At 37.6% G+C, this 27,116-nt stretch overlaps 1 protein-coding gene across 1 annotated transcript; it reads left to right on the top strand.

Annotated features, from left to right (window-relative positions):
* The first annotated feature begins 1,116 nt into the window (after positions 1-1,116).
* LOC121327724 (alpha-1D adrenergic receptor-like) lies at positions 1,117-23,270 on the top strand. Its single transcript, XM_041271889.1, has 2 exons — positions 1,117-2,151; positions 21,367-23,270. The coding sequence occupies exons 1-2, from the start codon at positions 1,200-1,202 to the stop codon at positions 21,921-21,923; spliced, it is 1,509 nt and encodes a 502-aa protein (XP_041127823.1). The 5' UTR covers positions 1,117-1,199; the 3' UTR covers positions 21,924-23,270.
* Positions 23,271-27,116: the final 3,846 nt, after the last annotated feature.

Raw genomic sequence — 27,116 nt, 5'->3', positions numbered from 1 at the left:
TCAAATGTTCTCAGGTCTGCTTAAACTTTCACCAGTGGCCCATTGACCAAATGCTTTTCGAACTGCCGCTGCATACTATCAGCAGTGTTTGATGTTTCTTTCACACTGTTTGGTGTGTGGAGGTTATTATTATTATTATTTGGTTTGCTTTTATTTTTAATTAATTTGTTTAATTAAATATGTATAGTAGACCCTGATATTAATGCTACAGATATATTTACTTTTTTATTGTTTGTTTTAGATGCAAGAGGATTTTCATCTACTTAAGGTCAGACTCACCATTAAGTCTTTGGTGGATATGAGCTTGTATTATACAGCTCACTATACAATATGATTTATACTGTATACAGTTTTTGCTCAAAAGAGACAACTTCCCAATGTTTTGGTATTTTTAATATACTTTTGTCAAGGAAAAGTGTGTATAAAAACAAACAGTGGAGGTACTTATAAGCTTTTGATACGATGGTAACTACACTCACTTATTTTATTTCTATTAATAATTTTCCTATTATATTCCTATTATATATATATATATATATATATATATATATATATATATATATATATATATATATATATATATATATATATATATATAATATATATTAGTTCGACAGTGATTTGAATGAATGTGCTGCCTTCTTATGGACTATCAGGGAACTGCATGAACTGGGTGACGTTCCTCTAAATCTCCACAGGCCAAATGTAGGAGGAGACCTCAGACAGTGAAAGCTAAGCTCAAGTTTAGTATTTTGGAATCTAGTTTTTTTTTTTTCCCACTGTGGAGTTCTTCTTCAAATTACCAACAAATGGGAAAATACACCAACGCCCAATACTGGATAACACCAATTACCTCTTTAAACTAAAGTATTGCAAAATTGCACCAAAAATTGGATTGGTATCCTAATATTAAAAAATGATATCTCAATTTGGACAAAATCCTACACTATGGGCATGAAAGTGCGCGGACTTTGATTGTCAGTTCTCCTTAACAGGGATATGCATTTGTGGACGGGGCGTCTCTTCAGATTTCGAGATTCAACATCACTGAATTGGCATGCATAGTAAAAACTGTGCATCCACCAAAGGCATTATAGCCGACGTCATTTCGTTTTATTTTTAATTCTACCACCCAACATGTGAATAACTGCTGTTTTGTTGGTGAAGTAAATTAAGCTTTTCTTTAAGCAGTTTTAAAGATGACTTTTTTAGAATTGATCAATAAGAGCTACAATGGAAACCACTCAAGAGACGCGTTCAACCAGTCCCTTTTGGTTAATCTTTTTACGAACGACAACACCACCAACTCAACCGAACTCCCCTTGGACCCTCAATCAATTGGTATCGGTGTCTTACTCGCTGTTTTTATCTTATTTGCGATTGTGGGGAATATCTTAGTAATACTTTCAGTAATTTGCAACAGACACTTACAAACTGTAACGAATTATTTCATCATTAACTTAGCCATTGCAGATTTACTGCTGAGCATCATTGTACTGCCCTTCTCTGCTTCTTTGGAAGTCTTGAGGTTTTGGGTATTCGGCAGGATTTTCTGCAACATCTGGGCAGCTGTTGATGTACTTTGCTGCACTGCTTCCATAATGAGCCTGTGCGTAATTTCAATAGACAGGTACATAGGAGTAAAATATTCTCTCAAATACCCGACTATTATGACTGAGAAAAAAGCGGTGGTAATCTTGATTGTGGTCTGGGTGTCGTCTATGGTTATTTCAATCGGACCGCTTTTGGGATGGAAGGAACCCCCGCCTTCAGACGAGAGCGTCTGCAGTATCACCGAAGAGCCGGGCTATGCGCTCTTCTCGTCTTTGTTTTCATTCTACCTCCCGTTGATGGTCATCCTGGTGATGTATTTCAGGATCTACGTTGTAGCCAGGAGGACCACCAAAAGCCTGGAAGCAGGGGTAAAAAAGGAAAGGAACAAATCCAAGGAAGTCGTTCTTAGGATTCACTGTAGAAGCGTCCTGGAGGAGGCAGCTGCTAGCTCAAAGAATAAGAACCACCCGTTCCGAAGTTCGCTCTCCGTGCGCCTTCTAAAATTTTCAAGAGAAAAGAAAGCTGCTAAAACCCTAGCGATTGTGGTCGGGGTTTTCATTCTCTGCTGGCTCCCTTTTTTCTTTGTTTTGCCATTTGGTAAGTGTCCAAGAGTTTTATTTTACTTATTTAGTATTGTTTGACAAATAAAGTTGCTGTGCGCAAAAAAGATTCACTGGATGTAAGACCCGTGTTTTGTGCAAGATAAATATTATACTTCTGTAAATCGGATACATCTGAATACATTTTTAGTTTTCCATATTTTTAATTTTTTTATGTTGTTTGTTTGTTTAAAAGATGGGTGACCTTATCGCATGTAATCAATTTGTCACTGGGACAGAATATGCTGTGCACACATATGGAACCTAACACATCTTACAATGGCTCTGGCACATTCTACAGTTGTACGTAAGCATTAACCCATTGCAGAATTGGTTTACCCATTTTAGGAATCAGTATTTGCTTGTAGTATCTTTTTGGCATTTGTTGTAAACTTTTTATGATAGTAGAAAAAACAACCTGCACAGTGCTTCTCCTACTAGATTTTCTACTATAAGAATACTGGACGTCCACGTGTAAGTTATTACTGCAGAGATTTCTGCATGGGTAATGTCAGCTTTTCCTCAGGTTTATGTGGTAAAAACGCTGGACTCACAGACCTTATAATATCAATTTACGCACCACACAATATGAAACCCCAAATTATTTAAGTAGGCTACCCTAACCCTCTACTGTCAGCCGACCACACTGACACAGCAGTTCGTTTCGTTTAGATTTGTAAATATTAATTTATATCAACGTTAATACTATGGGTAATTCTAGCTAACAAGAATAGGTTAAAATACACGATAATTCATATCTCAAGCAATCGCAGCAAATTGCATTCTTCTTCTTCTTCTTCTTCTTCTTCTTCTTCTTCTTCTTCTTCTTCTTCTTCTTCTTCTTCTTCTTGTGTGTGTGATAACAGTTTTTTAAAAATAGTTAATTCATGGGAGTGTTTTATTTAATATAATTTCTAGAATTACGTGTAACAATTTTTAAGCATCACCCGCAATAAGTTACCATTTTATGTCAATTAAGACTACACTCTAAAACCAAGTGCTAAAGAAATCAATATGCATCTTATGCAATATGTTTAAAAACTATTTACATTATAATTATTATTTATGTATCACTACTTGTATGTTTGTATGTTTAAGGTATATCATCAAACAATTAAACACTAAAATGGGCTTAAAATATGTTGTATTCCATTAAAGAAAATGCAATTTGTTATTTGGTGAATTACACCAGAGGTTCACAGGTACTATTAAAACTGGAGTTCTAAAAACTTGAAGATTGCTTGAAACATAAATCATATGCAACTGATTTTCAGCATGTTGAATGATTTAAAAATATACTATGCAATATGCATAATATTTATGAAATATTAACCACGTGGCTAGGTAATTATTACCTATTTAATATCATTATGTGTGTTCTGGTGATTGTAGTTTCTGCTTAGATCATCACTTGCCATGCTAGCTACTATTCCAGCATAATAATAATAATAATAATAATAATAATAATAATAATAATAATAATAATAATAAATAAGAGTTGCCAGCAACTTTGCGGCTTCCAGTACTATTAACAGTACCCTTCCTCACAATTCTTCTAATTGTTCTTGATGAAAGAACTTTCTTTCTTCCAGACTAGGGAACATTGTGACAGTAGTTGAAATTTGGATACTGACATGCTTGGAAATCTTCTTGTATCCTTCTCCAGCTTAATGACAATAAATCAATTTTCTGCCTCAGTTCTTTAGATAGCTCTTTACTTTTTTCCCATATTGGCTTATTGGTAATGACAGCAATCATCCTATGCCTAACCCTGTTATACTTTCTAAGAATGTTCACCTACAATCCAGCATTTTCTAGACTTTTCTAGAATTGGGTTCTGCATTATCATATTGAAATTTCTAACACCTTGTAGACACTACTATCATAGCATCAAAGGGTATGAATACATTTGAATGAGCATTTTTGGAGTTTTGCAAAAAAATTGCTAAAATAAATAATTGCAGGCATCTATTTCTTGTAACATCAAGCAAAATCTTATATTTAACACAAAAATGTATATCACGTTATACAATACAAATAATGTATAATCAAGTAACATTTTAAATAGACATTGTAAGATTATCAAGCAATAATAATAAAAGCAAAAACTGATATTTACACAAAACTATGCAAATTACATTTAAAAAAAAAACTTCAATTAAAATCGCTCATCAATCGAAAAAGCTAGCTGACCTCTTCAACAATATTTTCGTAGTTTTAATTTGTTCCTGAGATCAGCCTCCCCAAATATCCTGACATCGATCACAATTGTACAGATTGAACAGCAAACTGCACCATGAAGGCTTTCTGGCTGAAATGTTGCACTTTGTTTTTTTAACTGTGTTTCTTTTGATAAAGAATAGGTGTGTAAATCTGATCTGCAGTTTGAGTTTTTGGTGTTACACCCATTTGCTGTCAGAAAATTAAATGTTTTTAACACCAGTATTGCTGTTTTGTTTTATTTTCAGCTAGTATTTCTCCATAAATGACATGCAATACCTTTGGGATATTCAATGCCAAAAATAAAATATACTGCAACCTTATAATATGCAACCTTTTCTGCTTCAAGTGGATTTTGATTTTTGCATCCGAGAAACTGAAATGTAGGAGAAGGTGTTTCGGGCACCTAAATAGAAAAGTACAGTAAACATTTTGTTAATTTACAAAACTAGCATTTACACACCAATACAATGTGTATTTCAAACCAGGTTTCAACATTTACACTAATAATACTCTCACTTCTGTTTGTCACAGTGAATAACATCAATCTATAATGCTTAATAAAGGTATTATTGGTAAATGTGAAATTAGAGTCCTCCTCCCATAATGTCCCTCTTAAATAATGTCCAGGTAACTAAATCCAAAAACTAGGGTGGTGAACTTAATAGAAACAAGAAACGGTAGTTGGCATCTAAAGTATTATGTTTAATAATGTTATTTCTCTTTGAGTATCTAAACCTATTTTATATATATATATATCTATATATATATATATATATATATATATATATATATATATATATATATATATATATATTACTCACACCAGATACCCTGCCACATCTATACAGAAAAGCAGCTTTTCGTTCTCCTTGAACAATGAAGGAAGGCAGAGAACAGCAACACTTGTTGCAAAACCTAAAACAGAGATTGTGGGATAACTTCAATAAGCATCCACGTGGCAGAGTGGTCCTACCAGGCCATTGCCACCACAGGAGGGGTAGAACAAAGGACAGTTTTGTATATATTTGTAGTCCAGATGGGAGCCATCTAAAATAGTTTCCCTTCAATAAGGCTTGACTCCCTTGGTGTTTGTGTGCACTTCACAATGCCCAATTGCCAGTATGAGACAGAGTGGTCAGCTGTCTGTCACACAGAAAAGTAATGTGAACAAATGTGTTTTCGGGTGACCATGAACTGCCTATTGTATGTGTTATTAAGAAACATTTGCATTATAAAATGTATGTTGGTATAAAAGGTAGTGGATGTTAATGACTACACATTATGCTTCTGTGCCAAAAGTAGTAAGTAACGTGAATTGATTTTGTTAGGCTGTACTTTTTTTCTTTGATTCCTCACTGGTATCTTGTGGTAGGCAATTCGATTCTTTTTACTGACTCGATTCATTTGATTCAGTTCAACTTGGTGAGTCAATTCAAAAGATTTACTGATTTGATTCACTGATTCAATTAATCAAAACCAATCAATGTAGACTGAATGCTTTGTTACAAAGGTTTATTTGAACAGAAGACAACAAATCATTCATGAACTGCACAACGGTAAATAGATAGCCAGAATCTATAGTTAGTTGTCTGGGTTCTTAAACATGAAATGACATATAGTTTGACAAACAATATTACATTTTAATAAGAATCCTGGAGAAAACATAAGAGCATGAACTATTTAACATTGTTTAGCCAGTACAACTGCAGTCAATTTAATAGCCTAACCTTACAAAAACTGATCTGCTGTTATTCTTATAAGTCAATTGAATTACATCTTCTTTATACAGCGTTGTAAGCAAGAGGTTCTATTTGATTTGACAGATCCATCCCTTCCTACCATACAACACTGCTACGAGAAGTTAAATGTTCCCAATGCACAATGCTACCATGGATTAAACCTGTTATAGCCGTTAAAATTTAATTTCAGTCACCACCAGAATGCAAAAACGTAACAATCACATTAGTCACACGACATGTCAGATTTTGAATTCATTTTTTATAAATACAACACAAAATACAATTCAATATTACTTACTTAAGCACTAAATATCTCAGCCTTAACTCAGTTGTATTGTTTTTTAATTTTTCATGAATCTGACTTGTTGCTTCATGGCATAACCATTCTGTCATTCTCTGTCAAGCCCAAAAGTGTTTCTACACCAATTTGCAGATCTAAAAAAAAAAAAAAAAAAAAAAATCAGTGGCAAATTTGCAAATGTACATTTCTTTAGACGGGCATTTAAGTTCAAATATCTTTATTTAGCTTGTTCTTGTAGCAGCATTACAAAGTTTATTCAGATATATAATAAACACCTATCATGTTTCTAAAACAAAGATATAAAAACTAACAACTGATTTAATCTTAGAAATAGGCAGGGTAATAGAATATTTAGTTGGAAGTGAGTTAAATTTATTAAAGAATAAAACTGGCATAGGAGAGATTTGGGGTTGTGCAGCCTCCTAAAATCCCTCAGTCACTCTCAGTATGCCCATACTACTCACCCTCCCTCTCTCCCTGCCACACAGCAAGGCAAAACAGTGTTTCAGACATGTTTTCCAACAAGGGTAGTGAATCTTGTGAATGATTATGGATGAAAATGGCAATATGTGATTGTTTTATGAATATATTTTAACATTTTGTGTGCTGCAATAAACCAAAGGTCAAAATGGACACTTTGTGTAATGAAAGGTTAGAACCTGAAAAAGACTGGAGTTCTACACAGGACACATTTAAAAATTAAAGCTATGTTAACACTTATGTTGTTATGAGGTATGTGAACTCTATTAATTTAGGTTTTGGTTGTCGGTTTCTCTTAAAAGGAACACAGATCTTGGAAAAGTCACCACTTAATTGTTATTCAAGATTAACAGGACCTAGGGTGTTGGTTTATACATGGTAAACCAAGGTAAATTCAGTGGCGTAATGTAAGCCCTTGCAGACTGTGTACTGGTATTTAAATAAATATCCCTTACCTCAGGCTCACAAGCTTCTCTCACCAACAAAAATTCTCGAGAAATGCATCTATCAAGCTCTTTTTTTAGAGAGAGAGTGTAGTAAAAAAACAGTTCCTTCTGCTGGCTATTTTCAGATAATGTTAAAGATCTCTGGTGTGCGGATATGAGAAGTCAAAGAACAAATGAGGAATTAACAGTAAAAACTCAATATCCCACAATTTCAGCTTCACCTCATTTTGCTTAATATTAAACATTTCAGTTTGTTCAATTGGTAACAGGATGTAAGGTTAGGTTAGCTAAAGAAAATAATAATAAAATAATAATAATAATAATAATAATAATAATAACTATTATTATTATTATTATTATTATTATTATTATTTATTATTATTATTATTATTATTATTATAGAAATTAAAGAATTGTGGGTTATGAATTAGTTGTTTTTTTTCTTCCAGGGCACCCTCTTGTGCAAACAACTATGGTTGATTACAAAGAAGAAAAAAACAGTTAGCTCTACTTCTTGAACGTTAAGCCTATTTTATTGTTAATACAATATAGACTTGCAACCTTCACAAAAGGTCTTAATTCATAGTTTAAAAAAAGAAATGAAAACTAGACCATGGGCCCTATTCACAAAGCTTTACCTCATGAGTTATTTAAACAAGTTGTCATTTTTACTATTGATATGAAATTAAAAACTGTTCCATGAATATTAAACGTTAATTCATTAAACTGACTCATGTGGTAAAGCTTTGCGAACACAAATAAATGAAACCATCGTCCTGAATAAGGCACAAGAAGCCGAGGTTGTTTAGACCTGACTCTTTCCTTAATTTGCAGGCTTCATGAATAAATGGCCGTCTCTGCTGGCCTCTGTACACAAGACATTCCTTTGCAAACATAGGCCAGGTCACCTTGTCAGAGCCTCAGAATGTCTGGAGCTGGTGCCAGCATCCTGTAAGTACACAGACCCCCGATTCGAACACTCTGACCTTTTCACACATTACGGTCCACTGCTCTAATTATGGAGCTAACAGTGCCCTATAATTGAGGGTGTACTCCCCTGCAAAGCCTAGCAGCCTGTCAGATTTAAGCAAAATGATATATCTCCTCCCAGCACGCAATCCTGCATGTCTTCAGCAGGGTAGCTCCCCACATCTGTGCCAGAAGTTCACGGTCAATTAAAGCGTAAATAAATGGATAACGCAGCATTGACATTGTTGAAATCATCGACCTGTCTAATGCTGGACACAAAGCTGGTCAGTCTGCAAGCTCTTTGCAGAACATTGAAAGTGAAAACCTCTGTGTTTATTATGCCAGTGCCTGGCAGTGATCCAGCATTCCTGAGGATATATTTTGTTTGTAGCTGTTGCAGATCGTTTTTTCCCTGTTGTCTGAATGTGTTGCCTTTTTCTAAATTTTAAGGGCGTTATTATAAACACATATTGATAAGACATCAAAGGTACATTGGAGGCATTCATTTATAGCAGAATTCCTTTCAGCATCATCAAAAATATATAGACACTAAGATCGCTCAAATCGGACAATACAAATTTCTATGTCAAAAATGGACATTAGTGGAGAAAATCAGGGGCCATCTTGAAAAATGGTAGCCATCTTGGATTTTCAGGTGGCTGACTTTTTTTTTCTTGTTGACTGGTCCATTGAGATCATACTGAACATTTTCATGCTTGTATCATCATTTGAACAATAGTCTCTGTTATCCGCTATCTGTTGTGTATCCGGCTGCAGTGGGACCAGAGTAAGGGTGGTTTTGTAAAAATTAGGATAAAGGAATCTTGTTTTAAATACCATTAAACAGCCGTAACAATTACTATATTCACAGAATTATTGTTTTGAGATACAGCTTTTATTAGGGAGTTCCCCTAAATCCAGTGTTTAGAAAGATACAGGGTGTTATGCTTGTGACAGGGTAGATGTCTCCCGTGTGGGTGCTTGCATTCGCTGGTGAGTGCCAGGCAGGAGATCGAGACAGGATTATTTATTTACATGTCAACACACTGAACAGCTAGAGTGCATTCAAGATAGTGTACAAAAATGGGAAGTGGGATTTACAATCACTGAACTAATGTTTTGTGTTGAATAAGAAAGGAACTCTGGCTATTGTATTCCTATATTTGTGGGGACTTCTCATTGACTCTCACTATATTTTTATTTATTACTTCTAACTCCAGCCAGAGAAAACTCCACACAGGGTGAAAGTCAACAACAAACTAAATATTTTGGCGCTTTTTTTTTAAAAAAAAAAAGGCATATTTAGTTCTTAAAAAGGTATTTTACAAAGAAACAATTCAACAGCTGAAATCACTCCATATCCAGTGTCCAATTAACTGTCTCACTAATTAGGTGATTAAGTGCGTGTCATGGTGTGGCAAAGTGGAGGGGAACAGGTATAGCGGTGATGCGATGTAGGAGTGACAGGCAGACAACAGTTTCCAGTCAAAAGGTGCTTTTATTTATAATCCAGGTCTGGTGACCGTAAAATAATAAATCCCCGGCGATACACAACCATGCGTAAAGCATGGAGATAGCAAAACAGGGCACAGTCCAGAACAAAAATGAACCCACGGTCACCAGTCCTGGGTGAGTGCAGACGTGAGGGTGCGTGGTGAATACACAGATACGGTGGTGTGCAGGGGTGCTCCGAACAGTGCTGACCCCTTGCGACAGCTCCGGAGTAGTGCTCTAACTGTCTACAGTAAAATAAACACAGACAGTTAATAAACAAACACAACATGTAATCACAAAAACACTGTGAGTTCCACTCTCGCTCCTTCTTCCTCCAAACGTTCTACCCAAACGAAGGAAAAGATCAGCGTTACCCTGGCCCCTATATGTAATCCCGCATGACATCAGAAACAGATTAGCAGCTTCCTCTCGTTTACCTTTCAAATCAATACGGTCTTACAACAGAGTCGCGCTTCTTTCCAGGCTGACCCACTTCCCTGACCTGGAAACGAACTGTCAGGACAGCCCTTCCAGATACGTCTCTTCTCATTCTTTAGCGCCCTCACAGGTCGGGAGGAAGATTCATCACCAGAACTCATCTTTCCGTCACACATGGTCAAGAATGAATGATTGAGTGATTAAAAAGAAACCAAAAACATTTCATCAGCGTCCATCATTTATATACCTTTTTTTTTCTCAAAAATAAATGTGATTTAATAGTGTGTAACAGGGAGAGATCTGTGCTGACTCTGCTGGCGTGTCTACAGGGCTGCAGGAAGAGGGCGGCAGTCGTCCAACAACCGCCTGTGAGTCATGACAGTGACACGGGGAGGTGGGAAAGTGGGTGTGTGGACTTTCCCCCTCTCTGAATGGCGAGTTTGAAGCCATGGGAGCTGATTTCTTAGCTCGCTCCCGTGACTTCCCGACTCGAGCAAGGGCATGACGACGTGCTGGGCAGGCTCTTTGACCAAACGGCGGTGGTAAATGGTCCGGTGGTCGAGCCCAGACGCGCCGCCACGTACCCCCACTTTGAAATTGATCGAGACCTACTGTACCGTGTTGATAAATTACCCCAGACCGGTGAAGTGCGTCATCAGTTGTTCATTCCTCAGCCCTTTAAGGAGGATTTGTTGCAGCTGGCTCACGCTATTCCCCTGTCTGGTCATTTGGGAAGGGATAAAACTAAAGTAAGGCTTGTGTCACGGTTCTTCTGGCTGGGGCTGGATGGCGATGTCAAGCGGTTTTGTGAGCGTTGTGGGGAATGTCAAAAGGCCAGCCCTAGAGCTGTTCCACGAGCCCCACTGGTGCCTTTGTCCCTAGAGGAAGCTCCATTTGAGCGTATTGGGATGGACATAGTTGGGCCATTAGAGAGGAGCGCGGCAGGATACACCCACCTACTTGTCATTCTGGATTATGCTACGCGTTATCCAGAGACTATTTCCCTCCGATCTATGTCCGCTAAGTCTGTTGCCAACGAGCTTGTTAAGGTTTTCTCCCGGGTGGGGATTCTCAAGGAGATACTAACCAATCAAGGCACCAATTTTATGTCCCGGCTTATCCGTGGAACATGTAAGCTTTTGGGAATTAAGACCATTAGGACCTCGATGTTTCATCCTCAGAGTGACGGTTTGGTGGAACGCTTTAATAAGACCTTTAAGAACATGTTGCGCAGGTTTATTCATAGTGATGTGCGTTACTGGGACCAGCTGATTCCTCCCCTTCTCTTTGCGATCAGAGAGGTTCCCCAGGCTTCCACAGGGTTTTCACCATTCAAGCTGCTGTATTGGCGGAGACCCCGGGGCGTGCTAGATCTGGTCAGAGAGATGTGGGAGGAGCAGCAGGACAATTCGACCAATACCGTCCGGTATCTGTTGAGAAATGGGCGCATGACAATTTGCAGCAGGCGCAGCACAGGCAGGAGACACAATATAACCGAGGAGCCCGGTTGTGCACATTTCAGCCGGGGGATAAGGTACTTCTGTTGTTACCCAGTTCTGAGTCGAAACTCTTGGCTAAGTGGCAAGGACCCTTTGAGGTTACACGCCAGGTTGGGAAGGTGGATTATGAGATCTGCGAGCCGGAGTGACGGAGAGAGAAACACATTTATCATATCAATCTCTTAAAGCCTTGGTTGCAGCCAGAGGTGTTGTTAGTGGTGCATGCAGATGACGTCACGGACCTGGGACCTTATCTTTCTGTGTTGGCAAGAAAAGGATTGGTACAGATTGCTGAGAATCTGACACCAATGCAGAAATGTCAGGCTCAAGGTCTGGTGGCGGAGTTTCCTGATGTGTTCTCTTCCATCCCAGGGCAGACTCGAGTAGCCCATCATCACATTGATATTGAGCCGGGGGCGCTAGTTTGCCAGAGGCCGTATCATATACCTGAGCGTAAAAGACAGGTAATAAAAACGGAAATTGACGAAATGCTGAGACTGGGGGTAATAGAAGAGTCCCAAAGTGACTGGAACAGTCCAATCATTTCAGTTGATAAGCCAGACGGGTCAACTCGATATTGCATTGATTTCAGACAAATCAATGAGAAATCGAAATTTGACGCTTATCCGATGCCCCAGGTAGATGATTTGTTGGAGCGTCTAGGCATAGCTCATTTTATGACGACACTGGATTTAACGAAGGGGTACTGGCAGATACCCCTGACTCCGGAATCTAGAGAGAGGACGGCATTTTCGACTCCCTTCAGGTTGTACCAATTTAGGACCATGCCCTTTGGCAGATGATGGATCGCATCTTGCGGCCCCATCAGCAGTACACCGCTGCTTACATAGATGATGTGGTTATCCACAGTGAGGACTGGCCCAATCATCTGTGTAAGGTAGCGGCGGTGCTGCACTCTTTGCGGGAGGCGGGGCTCACTGCTAACCCAAAGAAGTGTGCCATTGGGAAGAGTGAGTCGGAGTATTTGGGGTATCGAGTAGGAGGCGACCAGATCAGACCGCTAGTTGCTAAGGTGAAAGCCTTGGCTGACTGGCCGGTTTCTACAACCAAAACCCAGGTGCGCTCTTTCTTGGGACTAGCGGGCTATTATAGAAAGTTCATCCCAAGCTTCGCTACACTCGCTGCTCCCTTGGCAGACCTCACCCGGAAGGCTGCCCCAAATACAGTTCAGTGGACGGAGTTGTGCCAGAGGGCTTTTCTTGCCTTGAAGCGGAGGCTGTGTAGTAAGCCAGTGCTATGCAGCCCGGATTTTGGTAAGAGGTTCACCCTGCAGACAGATGCGTCAGAGACAGGTCTCGGGGCAGTGTGGTCGCAGGAGGTTCGGGGAAGCGAGCACCCAGTCCTGTACATCAGCAGGAAGCTCCTTCCCTGCGAAAAAAATTATAGCACCATAGAGAAGGAGTGTCTCGCAGTAAAATGGGCAGTCGAGTCACTGCGGTACTACCTCCTGGGGCGACACTTCACCCTGGTCACAGATCATGCCCCCTTAGCATGGCTTCACCGGATAAAAGATAGCAACGCCAGAATCACACGGTGGTACTTGGCCTTGCAGCCCTATGCCTTCAGGGTAGTCCACCGAGCAGGAAAGCTGTATCAAAACGCAGACTATTTCTCTCGGGAAGGCATGGGGGTGTAACATTTTCGAATAAACTGGTGGTGTCATTCTGAGGGGAAGGATATGTAACAGGGAGAGATCTGTGCTGACTCTGCTGGCGTGTCCACAGGGCTGCAGGAAGAGGGCGGCAGTCGTCCAACAACCGTCTGTGAGTCATGGCAGTGACACGGGGAGGTGGGAAAGTGGGTGTGTGGACTTTCCCCCTCTCTGATTGGCTGGGAGGCGAGTCTTGGGGGGTTGTTGGTCCAACCCCTCTGCTGTTTCCTCAGGTCTGCCTTTGTAGACGCGTTGTGTGTGTGCGGAAGCGCTGGTTGAGGATGGAGAGACCAGCTGGGAACAACGAACAAGTCAGAGAGTGACAGCGGGGAACCCTTGGGCAGACCCCGAACTATTGTTTAGAGCAGACAGGGAGCCGACAGAGTAGGACGGTGATCCGGGTCGTGCGGGTAGCAGCGACCGGGATAACGCTGCCGAGTGCAGCACCTTTTATTTGTAGTTTTATTACTGTTTTATTTTCCCTTGTTCTTTTCGCCTTCTGTTTTCTATATTATTTTGAGCACCTGCGAGTGTGCCCGCAGTTATTCCACTTACCAGCTTTGGTATTTCCGTGGTGCTGTTTTTATCATTGTTGATAGGCAGCCCACGGACAACAGTGCCCTCTGCGGGTAAAACCGTAAAAGTTCTAAAAATAAAACTGGGCACCTGGGTGGTGTTCCAAGTACAACTGTTCTGTCTCGTGTGTCAGTGAATTACCCACCACCCTTCCACATAGTGGTAAGTTTCTTTTGATGCTCGATGTGTATACGTATATATATATATATATATTATATATATATGATATATTATATATATATATATAGATATATATATATATATATACCAAGAAGACTGAAACTCCCAGAAGCAACTCAGTAGCAATAGCTGCTTTCACTATGAGTCCATGATCATATGTGCAGCTCTGAAACAAAGGAATTCACCAACTTGTTTTTATTACTAGTTGCTATCAAAAAATATAATTACAATTCCAATACACCTCTAACATTATGAAGACAAGTGAGATCTACAAAGGTTTACCGAATTATTCAAATCTCTCACAATCTCTTTTAGTCTAATATAAGTATTTAGACTTAAGATATTGTTTATCTTTTAGATTGATAACAAAAAATGTGAACAAATACTATAAAGAAAGAAAAACACTAATGCATAAAATTAGCATTCAGAGTTTTTTGTTCTAGTACTAAAACATTACAAGATGCATATTAATTTCTGAAAAAAACAGGGCAAATGTTCTGTAAATCTTTTCATCTGTAAATAATGGTAGGGAGATCATAAAACATGTGACACTGCATGCGCAGCAACAAAACAATATATTATCATTGGAAATAATGACGTAAGTTCTGCATTTAAAATTGATCAATAAAGAATGTATATATTTCTTCTTTATTACCATTGTGCTTTGCCTGCTCAAAAAAAAAAACTGCTTCTGGAACCCTGACTGAGGTTAATTAATAATGGGTGGGAGAATATAACACATCGCTGGAGTGGAAAGGTGGCTGTGATTTGCACCACTGTTGCATGCAGATTTCTAGTCACGGTCTGCCGTTTGTTGTTAGTTATCTGCAGATGTTGCTATTCCAGGGAGCCTGTCTGTAGCACACACGGGCACACATTATCATGCCCTTTGTGAAGTCATTGAGAGCCTTCTGCTTTTGCACAAATGTCACACAACTTTTATAGGTCCACTGCTCCACTAATCACATTGAGATAATAATGCAGACAGATTGTCTATTTTTTTTTTTTTTTGTTGCTATTTTTTGTTTGATTTATATTCTCTATTATTATTTTTTTGGCCTGTTAGTGCATTTAGAAGAGCAGATACAAATTATTTTGATAAGCTCAAGGCAGCCTGGTAGTAATAATAATAAAAATAAATTATATTATTACAAACAAATTGCTTTTGGAAAATAAATTTTCCAAAAGCAAAACAAACCTGGCAAAGATTCATGAGAAGTGATTTAGACCTATCATGCAGATAGAACCACTGAAACCGCAGAATGTGTGCCAAGAAAAATAACACGAATATAGATAAAACCATCAGAACTTTGACTTGCATTTAGGCATAATCATTCATACATGACAGGCATTTGGGCTACAAGAAATGTAACCTTCCAGTTTGGGCAAATAATTACTCCAGTTCAGTATAAATAAAAATCTATCAGCCCATGTCATGAGTATAAATGGTGTAATTATAGCCGCTTTAGTTCAGAGTGGTGAAAAAGGTTAAGTAAATGTTTATATTCCACCTGATATGGACACCAGCGCCCGGGGAATGTACTGTCCATGGGTGTGCAATACACCAGCGCCCTGGGAATGCACTCTCCGTGGGTGTGCAATACACCAGCGCCCTGGGAATGCACTCTCCGTGGGTGTGCAATACACCAGCGCCCTGGGAATGCACTCTCCGTGGGTGTGCAATACACCAGCGCCCTGGGAATGCACTCTCCATGGGTGTGCAATACACCAGTGCCCTGGGAATGTACCGAAACCAGTAGTACATTGAATGCTGGGGAAGAACAGTGACAGGGAAGCACCAGCACTGTGGGTTACACTGGCTTGTTCAATAAAGCCAGTCCATACATGAATAATTTGAATTGTGTTCAGATCCTCTTTTCTGATCCAGTGTGTCTCCAGGCTGATCTCATACTGTCTTTCATAATTGCTATAATCCACACAGTACTGTGATTAATCTTAAACTTGGTACAGTAGATGAAAGAAAAACTAATAGTATGTTTTACTGTTGAACAAACAGCTACAACAGTTGCTAGCTAAGGGGTCAAGACTAATGGTTTAAACTGATGCCCCCTGTTGTTTGACACTAGACTGCTGTAATAAATCCCTAAAGTTATATTCTAGGTATTAAATAGTTTTTGTGTTTGAGTAGTTTGTAAATGTTTATTAACAAATAACAACAGGCAGTCAGAAATGTGTATTTTGCCCTTCCTAAAGTAAACTGTACAGCTTTAAATTGGGATATTCTGTAAAGCAGTCCCAGCTCAGCAGGCTCAAATAAATGTAACCTCATCACATCCCAGACAGCCCCAGGCAGGCATTTATTAAAGTTTATTACTGTTACTGAATCTTTCTGAGCACTAATCTTTCTAAGGCAGAATCTAATGATTGGACCTGCTGGAGTTAATATCTCAAGGTACTTAGTAGTTCCATACATTTTCTCCAGCATGTACATTTGTTTATTATATATGTCTCAAAAATCTCATTTTAAAAGAAACACATATTGTAGCAAATGTGTGTGTGTGTGTGTGTAGAAATCTGTGGAAATATATATATATATATATATATATTCCCCAGATTTTGTTACATAATGAAATCTTCTATTTTCTGTCAAGAAAATCTGCAGGTATCTTAAACATATCACCATAAATCCCTTTATCCCTTTGTTTTTTTTTCATTGCCGTGGAAATAACAGACCCTTTAGACTGAATAAATAAAAAGTTTATGAACAGAATAAAGCTGAGAACGTTTTTCTCTGGGTTGTTGTCTAAAAACATTTTAGGTTGCCTGTATAAATTTTTGCAGATTTGAGGATAGCCTTTCGTATCATATTATGTCTGCCATCTGGTTTAGTTGCTATGCATCCTGACTGTGGGATTCTGTAGCTGGTGTTAGAGCAAATACTTTTTAAAGCAGTATCTTGAATTTATTTTTTGTCTTCTTACATTAGCTGTGTTAAACATTTTGCTTTGCAAAATATGAATTTGCACATGAGAACATTGAAAAATCATTGAAAGACTACACAATTAACAATATCTTTGCTGGGTGTAATTTCTATATTTTGTTATGTATTTTTTGTATACAACTGTAAGTTGCCCTGGGTAAGGGCATCTGCTAAGAAATAAACAATAATAACAATAATAAATTCATACTTGAATTAATTTAGAATGGCAAACTGCAGTGCTCCAACTAACACCACAAATGTAACCCTCAAATTCAGTATCGCACATCAGTCTTTGTTCCTAAAATACATGGCAAGGTATGGTCTCTGTATTTAATGTTAATTGTGCTATGTGAGTATGCAGTCTATACACGCATCTGAAACTAATTGGACGGCATCCTGTTCAGAAACTGCCTGGTGCGTAGTGAGTGAAACAAGGGCACAGGTTTGTGCACTGTGAACCATTAACACTACTGCAGACTGCTCCAGAAAGCGTTTTGTTTAGATTAGCTTGGAACAAGTGGCAGGACTGAATAACGGTACAGAACCATACCGAGATATACAAATCAAAACAAACTCTTGGTTTTATTTTTACAACTTTAGTATGCAATTTACAGATGTCTAGCGGCAAATATGGGAAGATCTTTTTTTTTTAAAAAAGAACACAGTATTCTGAAATTCTTTCACATATTCATATAAGTGTCAGATGCTAGAATAGAATCAGTGTGTCACTAAAGTAGCCCTTTAATTTCCAAAACATGGCCTGACTTCTCAAAGTAACATTTGTCAAGTTCTAGTTGGTCTGCTGTGATTCAGTAAGCTTCCTGAATATAAAAACTCAACCAGACAACTTATTACAAGCTTCATCAAGAGATGCAGCTTTTAGCAGACTTTTAACATGAGGGTAACATTGTTTATAAGTGTTAATGTAACAGGAAGTGTGATTATTCGTCTGTTTGCACCCTGTTACACTAAATCGAAAACGAAACTGAACCAAACCTATAATGAGGCATTCTGCATGACTGGAAACTGGAAAACAAGACAGCGATACAATATAAACTGTGTTAACAATATGGTATTGGTGATCCTGGAATGGCACAAGAGTTAAAGATACTTCATATAAGATACAGACACAAAACAAATATATATTCAAATTTTGAACATTTTAAAATAGCAATCAAACAGTGGATTTAAGTGGAGTCTTCCATTCACTTCAACAAAGCAACACATGTTAGCCATCCAGCCACGGGCTGGCATTGGGGAAATATGAAATATGGGAATATTTCTCTTCCTTTGTATAAACAAAGTGTTTCCTGCAACAACAGCCTTGAAATGAATCCCAACCAACATAAATATTTGTGTAGTGAGCAAAGTGCTCCTGCTGTAATGCCTGAAGCTACACTAAATGAGGAGGGTAATTTGGTTTCTCTAGTTCCTAGTTTCCTGCTGCCCTGTGTAGACTTACTGAGATAGATCCACTGAAACAGCAGAATGTGTGCCAGGAGCTAAACTGAATACTCTGGAGGAAGTGTAGGGGAGCAAGTTTCCAGCTTCTGTGATTACTTGTAGGCCATATACTGTAAGACTAGTAAATGGTGAGATTGCGTTTCTCCTGGCACCTCCTTGATTCACATTCACGGGCCACAAGGAAAAGTAGAAAGAAAGGTTTCTTTTCCAGTGAAAACTGTTCTATCAATATCAAGAATTTAGGGGCACTAAAACTAGGATAATGCAAATCTATGCATATTCTCATTGGGTAGCAATTTGGGGCTCATAACCGGTAACTCAATTCTACAATAAACAGACCCACAGAGGAAGGAAGAAGTGACATAGGATGAGTGAAAGGTATTTCTCCACTAACATTATACAGGTTTATACTTACCTGGCACCCCAGTACACTAAGGTTTCTCAAATTATTTCAGGAAAAAATCATTGAGAAAATGGTCTTGCTCTAAAATGTCTGCATGATGCCAAAACAGCTTCTAACAATTTCAGATAAACAAACAACAGGGCTAGACACATTTCATACACATCACAGATAGCTGCTAATTTCCATCTAAAAGAAGAACCTTCAGGATTGTGGGCCTTGATGCCACCTAGTGGCTGGCTGCCAGAACAACATCTAAAGATTTTGATTCATCACAAATAATTTTCCTAGGCTTAGCAGTTAATAGTTTCGGGTCAATTTTTATTTAAGTTACAGGGCCAAAAGCTCTGTAAGAAGAAGAATGTTTTTATGCATGTTACTGGTATATTATATGCTTATACCAAATTGTAAATTGTAAAGCCATAAAATGAAACACATATAAAATCTGAGATAAAACTATAAGAAGCCATGTAGATTTCAGCAATGTATTTCTCATAGTTTAATGTCAAGAACAAAGAACATAAAATTATATAGAAGAACTTTGAAGACGTTAATAAGAAAAGGGATAGTATATAATTTTTGAGCCAACAAACCCAATCAAGTCATCTGTAATGAGTAAATATTCCTAATGTCTCTCTGTCCCTAGACTATAGCAGGAATTCTTTCAAATCTGTTTTCAAATCCTATTTATAAACACTAAATTGATAATGGTTTATTGCCTTTGGAAAGACATAAATGAATAGGTGGAGTACCTCCGAGAAAGAGAGTGAATAAATTCTGCTTCATCTGTGAGAAGTTGTCAGTCACTGTTATTCGTTTCTACAGAGAACAGAAACAGCAGACACAAATAAAGCCGTACCAGTTGTTCAAAGCAGCGGGTGACCTCAGCCACCAATTTCATCCCTTGACACACATACTGCAATCTACAAAATGCATGTACTTTCGAGGTTCAGAAATTAAATGTCACCAAGAAGGATTGATGGTGTGTGTTAAAATTGGGTTAAATATATCTCCAGAATGGAACACAAAATTCCCCACAACAATGTGTTACCACTTTTACTATTTGGCAAGTGACTAAAGGAAAAAGAAAAGCTCTGAATGCATTATTTTTCTTTTCAATGCCAAAAAATGATGCCGCCTAAATATTGTATGTCTCTTTCAACAGTTTTTTCCAATCAAAAATTTGGCTACAGTTCAAGAATGGCTTAATAAACTGACGGACTGAATAAGTGTTCTTTTTGTGGGCCGTATTTTAAAGCATTTTTTTTTTTTTTTTTTTTTTTAGCAGTCAAGAACAGTTCAGTAATTATCAAAATTTTATTTTATTTATAAAAACAAACTTTGAATGAAAAAAAAATCTTGAATTAAAACTTAGTGAAAGGGCCCTCTGTCCTGTCCACACTTATCAAATAACAAGACATAGTGCTGAAGTTATTTGGCAGGTTCTGATGAGCAGAAGTGGACCCAGTGCTTAGAAAATATTTCCGTAACTCAAAACCATAGCAATTTGAAATTATAGGTTTTGACATTGAGACACTGTTATGTATTGCTGGGTAGTAGATTCTAATAGTGTATGAAGGGGTCCACAAGCAATCACAACACAAAACTGAATGATTTGCTTTTATACTTTTCCGTTCCAACAACTTTTGACAGAAAGTTGACAGAAAGGCAAAGGTAGTTTTTTTTTGTTTTTAAGAAAGAGGAATAAAAACGATTTTAACAATATAAAACAACTTATTCAGAAAGGGGCTGTTCAAATGTTTCTCGTTTTTACACTGCTAATGAAATTGTGTTCTCAAGTCTACAAAATGTGACTTTGAATTTGAAAATGGAACCAGAAATAGTGTAAATAAATTATTGATTTTTCTGGAAGAAAACTCTGTCTGCCAATCAGAAAGAAAGTTTTAAGGCAGACATTTTTCATTTTTAAAGGTTTTTAGTACAGTTTTTTTTTTTTTTTAGAAAGGAAAGGCAATTAATTTACTAAACCAGAAATAAACAACTCTGATATTTATTTTCAGGGCTTTTATTCATAAAACATTCTTTAAACAACTTATAACTCAAGGCTTTTGGCAATTGGGAAAATAAGCTTTTTGTGAATGGGGAAAACAGTGGGCTGCCTTGTTCAAAGTTATAGATGGCTTTGAGTGATGGTTCCAAGTAACAATTGGGAAAAAGCAGCAATCACATCTACAAAACTTCTGTTTCTTTAGAAGCAATTTTAAAATGAATATAACCTGTGTTCTCGTATTTTGTTTCCTTACTGCAATGGTTGTACAGTTTTAACTTATAAACAAGGTAGCATGACGATTTGTTAATACAGCAGTTGTAAAATGTTCTGAAAATGATTTCTACGCCTCCTGGAGTAAATACAAATTCTTTGTTTTCCAGGTTCTTTCTTCCCAGCTCTGAAACCATCTGAAATAGTTTTCAAAGTGATCTTCTGGTTGGGCTACTTCAACAGCTGTGTCAACCCTATCATTTACCCCTGCTCAAGCAAAGAGTTTAAGAGAGCTTTTATAAGACTTCTCAAGTGTCAGTGCCAGAGGAGGAAGCGTCCTTTGTGGAGGTTCTATGACCAAAGGTGGAGAACATCTGCCAATGGCTCAGGGCGAGGATCCTATGGTGACATCAAGCCTAGATTCTCCCCCAACGATTCTTTCTCGCTTAATAACTCTTTGATGTACAACAACAAGAGGAGAACTCTTAGTCTTCGGGGGTGGAAGCTCTTCCCACCTTTTCAGAAGTCGCCTTTCCAGCTGAAGGAAAAATTTAACAATCTCTCAAACAAGATTAAGATGGGGCCTAGCAAAAGCAGTGTGCCCAACCTCAGCAAGGCAGAAATCGAGTCTGTTTCGATGGGAATCTGCAGTGACTTTACAGAGCAGAATGACTATGAAATGCATGATCTATCTGACTGCTACTGGCTCAGAGAAACTGATATCTAGCAAGCCAAACCTCCAGTGCTATGTATATCTTTTGAATTGTTGTGTGAAGATAAAAAACTCGCTCATAGGCAGTGAACAACAGTTTAGGCCTTTCTTATTTGAGGCCTGCATGGGTTTGGTTTAACTCAATACTGGTTGTAAATTACAAAAGTTGATCAGATTTAAGCACAAAATAGGCCTGATGTGAAGCATAACAATTGAATGAATACATCATTTGTTTAATGTAGGGTGTGGAGGAATTGAGTATGCCTTTTTTTCCACTGAAGTTCTCACATTTTGTGTGCCGAGTTTAGCAAACTAAACAGCATTTCCAGTTCTATGGAATACTAGAGGGGAACAATTGTTTTATGAAGAGATGTACCAATGTATTTAAATACTTGTAAAATAGGTGTCTCCCATACACAGAACCAACATTGAAGTTTTGGAAAGAGAAGGAGGAACGAATGGTTAAGTTTACAATTGCTTTTAGGACCCGTAATGGAACAAACACAGCACTATCACTGCATCTTCATTATTCTACTATTTTTCTAAATTTTGGATATGTGAGTTTAAGGAATGGCACAGCATTAGGGGCTATTTTGGCTTGATTAGATTTGTACCTTGTTAAACATGACATTGAGATCTCACCATGGTTTGAGGACTGAAACAAAAAATTGTAAAAAGTTGAATTGCATATAGTTTAGAAAAATCTGATATTTCATATCCATACAAAGTTGTACCTTAAACATTGTATTTGTATTGGGCTAAATGTACATAAGAGGGAATTACTTAACCCTCAACTAATAAGTTGAAACAGTGAAGTGTATTATAAACTCACCACCAGTTGTTAGTGTATTTTAATGTAGTAGTTTGAAAAAAAAGTATATTTGTTGTACACCACATTGTATAAGGTTGTGCTTTGGGCAGTTGGGTACTTTATTTGACAGTACCACAGGAGTTCCTGTATCCAAATTCACATTCTGGTTTAGAGGGGCAAACTGAAAGCTCAGAGCTGTGTTGCACCTGCCTCCCTCTACCAACAGGTGTCACTGGTGTGCTACTGTTTTTTTTTTTTTTTTCTTACGGTCACAGATATCATACTGTAAAAGAAATACTTTTAAAGTGTTTAACAAGATAATTTGATGAACCGTACCTGTCACACACAACATTCACCTTATAGGTCTCAAATGTGCAGCTTTAAAATAATCACATGGTATAGCAAACACGTATTTTCATTTTAAAACATGACATTTTTGTCTTACAGTAAATGAAAGGGAATTCTCAGTTTGCTTGCCTTGCCTTTCAGGAAATCTGTTACTGCTTCCCATCACTTCCCAAGTCATTTCACCTGAGCAGCGTCTTCTTTACACCCGCAAAGCAGGTCAGTCATTCGGGGAAGCAGGAAATTGTAGATATATTGTAAACATATATATATATATATATATATATATATATATATATATATATATATATATATATATATATATATATATATATATATATATGTGTGTGTGTGTGTGTGTGTGTGTTTTTTTAAAACTGCATGGCTAACACCATTATAGCGATTGGATGTGGATGGATAGGAAAATGCATGAAATTAATTTCTAAAATAAAATCATTGTAGCTATAGTTTTTAGTTTTAAGAGGGTTTGAAGTGAGTTGTTAAAAAAAGGGTATAGAATATTTATTGACAAACCACCCATATTTATTTGATAAACATCAGCTTCATGTGCATTTCAAGCAGGCGGCACATATAAACTTCAGTTTAATAGCTGAGCCATGGCAGCGAGGTGTTCTAGCCAAGCTCAGCTCCCATGTGAAATGCCATTTAGTAATTGCAAGCAATTGGCTCAGATTTTGTTTCTGTAGTTTCCCGGGGGTGTACTCTACAATGTTCTTAGACACAGTTTGTGATTGACCAGCTCCTGACCTTAGCATAGGTAGGCTATTAGAACCTAATTCAAATAACTTGTCATGAATGACATGGCAGTCCAGAGAAAACCCATACAGTTCCACATTCATCCTGTTAATTTCCCAAAGCATTGATTGAGCCAAGCCAAAAATGTGATCCCTGTTCTTGCAGACAAATACTGCAGTTTGTAATATATACTGTACATGTAGCAATTTCAACACAATTCAGCAGTACTGAAAAAGTATTAATTGCACAGACTTTGAAAATGCTCAGTACTGTCTTGTAAGGTTTATTGTTAAAAGTCATGTATTTTGCTTTTGATTTGCATCAGTTCCATACCTTCTTTATTGTTTACAAACTGTCCCTGTGCGTAGGTGTGTAATATTTACATTATATAACATTGACTATGATTCAACTGTTTTATTATTTATTGTATGTTTTTTATTCAGTTTGTTGTGTTCTATATATATATATAATATATATATATATATATATATATATATTATTATATATATATATATATATATATATATAGGTGTACAAACAAAACTGTATTTATATTGTAAAGGTAGTATATCCAACTTATTACAACCATTGAGATTAAATATTAAATTTGTAAAATAAATAAAGGTCAGTTTATTATTCTGTAATTCTTGGCTCCTGTTCTGTAAATCATACATGCTGGCCAGAATTTTATATTGTATGGGATATAGGAAAAGTTGCTAAGTCACAGATGACATGAGTATAAGGAATGAGGAAGAACACTGAAGTCTGTTTCCCTCATGGCAACAGTCTAAACTTCCTAAAGCTATACTTGCTGTTATGGTTTCCCTAATAATCCCCAGAATTTCCCACTAATCCCCAAAGGCAGTGCTCAGTAGTTGTGTGTGATCATGTAAAGGTTTGTATTGTGTAAGAGTACGCTTTTGCTGCATGGCAATCACTCAGGCTTCAAACACAGCACGTCATCATCATTCATGCAACAACTCTTGTAATTTGAAAATAACATTTTTAAAAACAGTATTTTGACTTGGTTTGTTTTGGTGCTCAGCCTTGCCCGCCGGGGAACTTGGAGCTGTGAAATGGGCCGAAAAAAGTGAGTCTCTGAATAAGGAGAAGGTTGGGAAACGGAGGTGAACTCAAAGCACAGCACTGAGCGGAGGTTGTCCAATGTTAGGGGTAGGGTTATGGTTAGGAGGTTGGGAAATGGAGCTGAACTCAAAGCACAGCACTGAACGGATGTTGTCCAATGTTAGGGTTAGGGTTAGGGTTAAGGTTAAGAGGTTGGGAAATGGAGCTGAACTCAAAGCACAGCACTGAGCAGAGGTTGTCCAATGTTAGGGTTAGGGTTAGGGTTAGGGTTAGGAGGTTGGGAAATGGAGCTGAACTCAAAGCACAGCACTGAGTGGAGGTTGTCCAATGTTAGGGTTAGGGTTAGGAGGTTGGGAAATTGAGCTGAACTCAAAGCACAGTAAAATATTGCATATCTTTACAATCATCTAACATACTTTCTTTTTTCATGAAATACAAGACAAACTACTATATATAGTAGGTTAACTTATTATGTAGCCAAGTGATCTGTTAGAAAGTTCACATAAAAAAGTAAAAGTGTGCAAACTATTTACTAGAAAGTCTTTATGAATTCCCGTGACTGTTTTTTTAGAAATATAAAATAAACTTTAGGATCTATTTGTATTCCATTATGGTTTGCTCCAGCCTGCTTTTAATGTCATTTATCCATCTGGTATATATAAATATTTAAAAGGCTTTAAGATAAATGTCAGTAATGTTAATAATCCCATATGTACACCCTGCAAGTGTATAATAACTGGGTAATTGGTCATGGTACCTGCTCTTGCTGTGTTAAGTGCCTGGTGTAATTACAAGGTAACACCACTGCAAAGGACACTTCCATGTAATTACATGTATTTGACCACTTGTGATTCAGTTATTGTAATACTATTCAATTATGATTTCTAAAATCATACAGATTCTTTGTTTATATATATATCACACACACACACACACACACACTGATGAACAATGAGAACTCAACAGTCTAAGTTTTACAGCAATAGTTAATTGGGCACATGCATAATGCTATTTACATTATGAACAGATAGGTTTGTTGATTGTTTGAGCAGTATTGTTTCTTTGGATAACAAACTACTGAGCTCAAGTCATGTGATTTCATTAAAATGAAACTGTTTCACTGTTTAGTATTTGAGTTGAGTTAAAATTGCCAAAAGGAGTTGATTAAGAATCTTCATAAATAGCCATTTGAAAAGACATGATTTTAGTAAATACAAGAACAGCGAAAGATACGACCATGCCCCACCTGAGTAATGACGATCAACTGGTTGCTATCGGCATGACTGAAGGCAGCCTGTCTGACAGAAGTTGCCTGGAGAATGAGATGTCCAGCTTCAACAATCAGCTGACTAGTCCAGAGAAACCAGGAAACTGGCTCTGTGAGAGACACCACACTGGCCCACCACGTTGTAGTCTTGTAGCATGAGCATTAACCCAATCCTGGCAGCGTTGACGTATAGACCTGATCAGCCTCTGGATAGACTGCTGTGGGATGTTCCTCCACTCTTTCTGTGCAGCTGCAGCCAGCTGGCAAAGGTTGGCTGGTTGCAGTTGTCTCCTGTGGCTGGCACTATTGGACTCAAGTCAGCAGAATAAGCTGACCACTGCATTTTTTTCTTGAAATCATGCAATTGTAATCTTAGCACTGTGTGGCCTTGCATTGTCCTGCTGGAAAAGCAACACTTCCGGATTGGCTTGCAGGAATGAAAAAACTGTTTCCTCAAGGACTTCATTAGTGTATTTCTGAGCAGTAAGGTTGCCCTCAATCTCCACCAAAGGTGTTCTTGTGTTAAAGGTCATTCCTCCCCACATCATCACATTTCAATATAATAATATTGTCTTATAAAAATATGTAATACGTTGGACTTGATTTAGAAATAGCTGCCATAACATGTTAGGGTGTAGGGTCACCATGGGCAGCCAGAACAGCACTGATTTGAGATGATGGGTGTGCAAGGTATTTAAATAGTTATGGACTTTTTCTTGTTATCAGAAGCACGTAAAAATTGAGCAGCAAGTTTTTGAGCACTCTGATGCATTTGTGTTGTAAGATGTTTTGTGACAATTTTCTTAGCGTTGCTCCAGTCCACATGAGGCTATGATTTTAGTACTATTTCACCTGATGAAAATATGATACAAGCAACACAAAACACACCATCTTTTGCTTCACTATTTTGCAATGTTAGGTACACATGGTAACAGCATCCTGT

This window comes from Polyodon spathula, chromosome 2, assembly GCF_017654505.1.
Source record: "Polyodon spathula isolate WHYD16114869_AA chromosome 2, ASM1765450v1, whole genome shotgun sequence".
NCBI classification, from domain to species: Eukaryota; Metazoa; Chordata; class Actinopteri; order Acipenseriformes; family Polyodontidae; genus Polyodon; species Polyodon spathula.
This window is presented reverse-complemented; position numbering and strand designations above follow the sequence as displayed.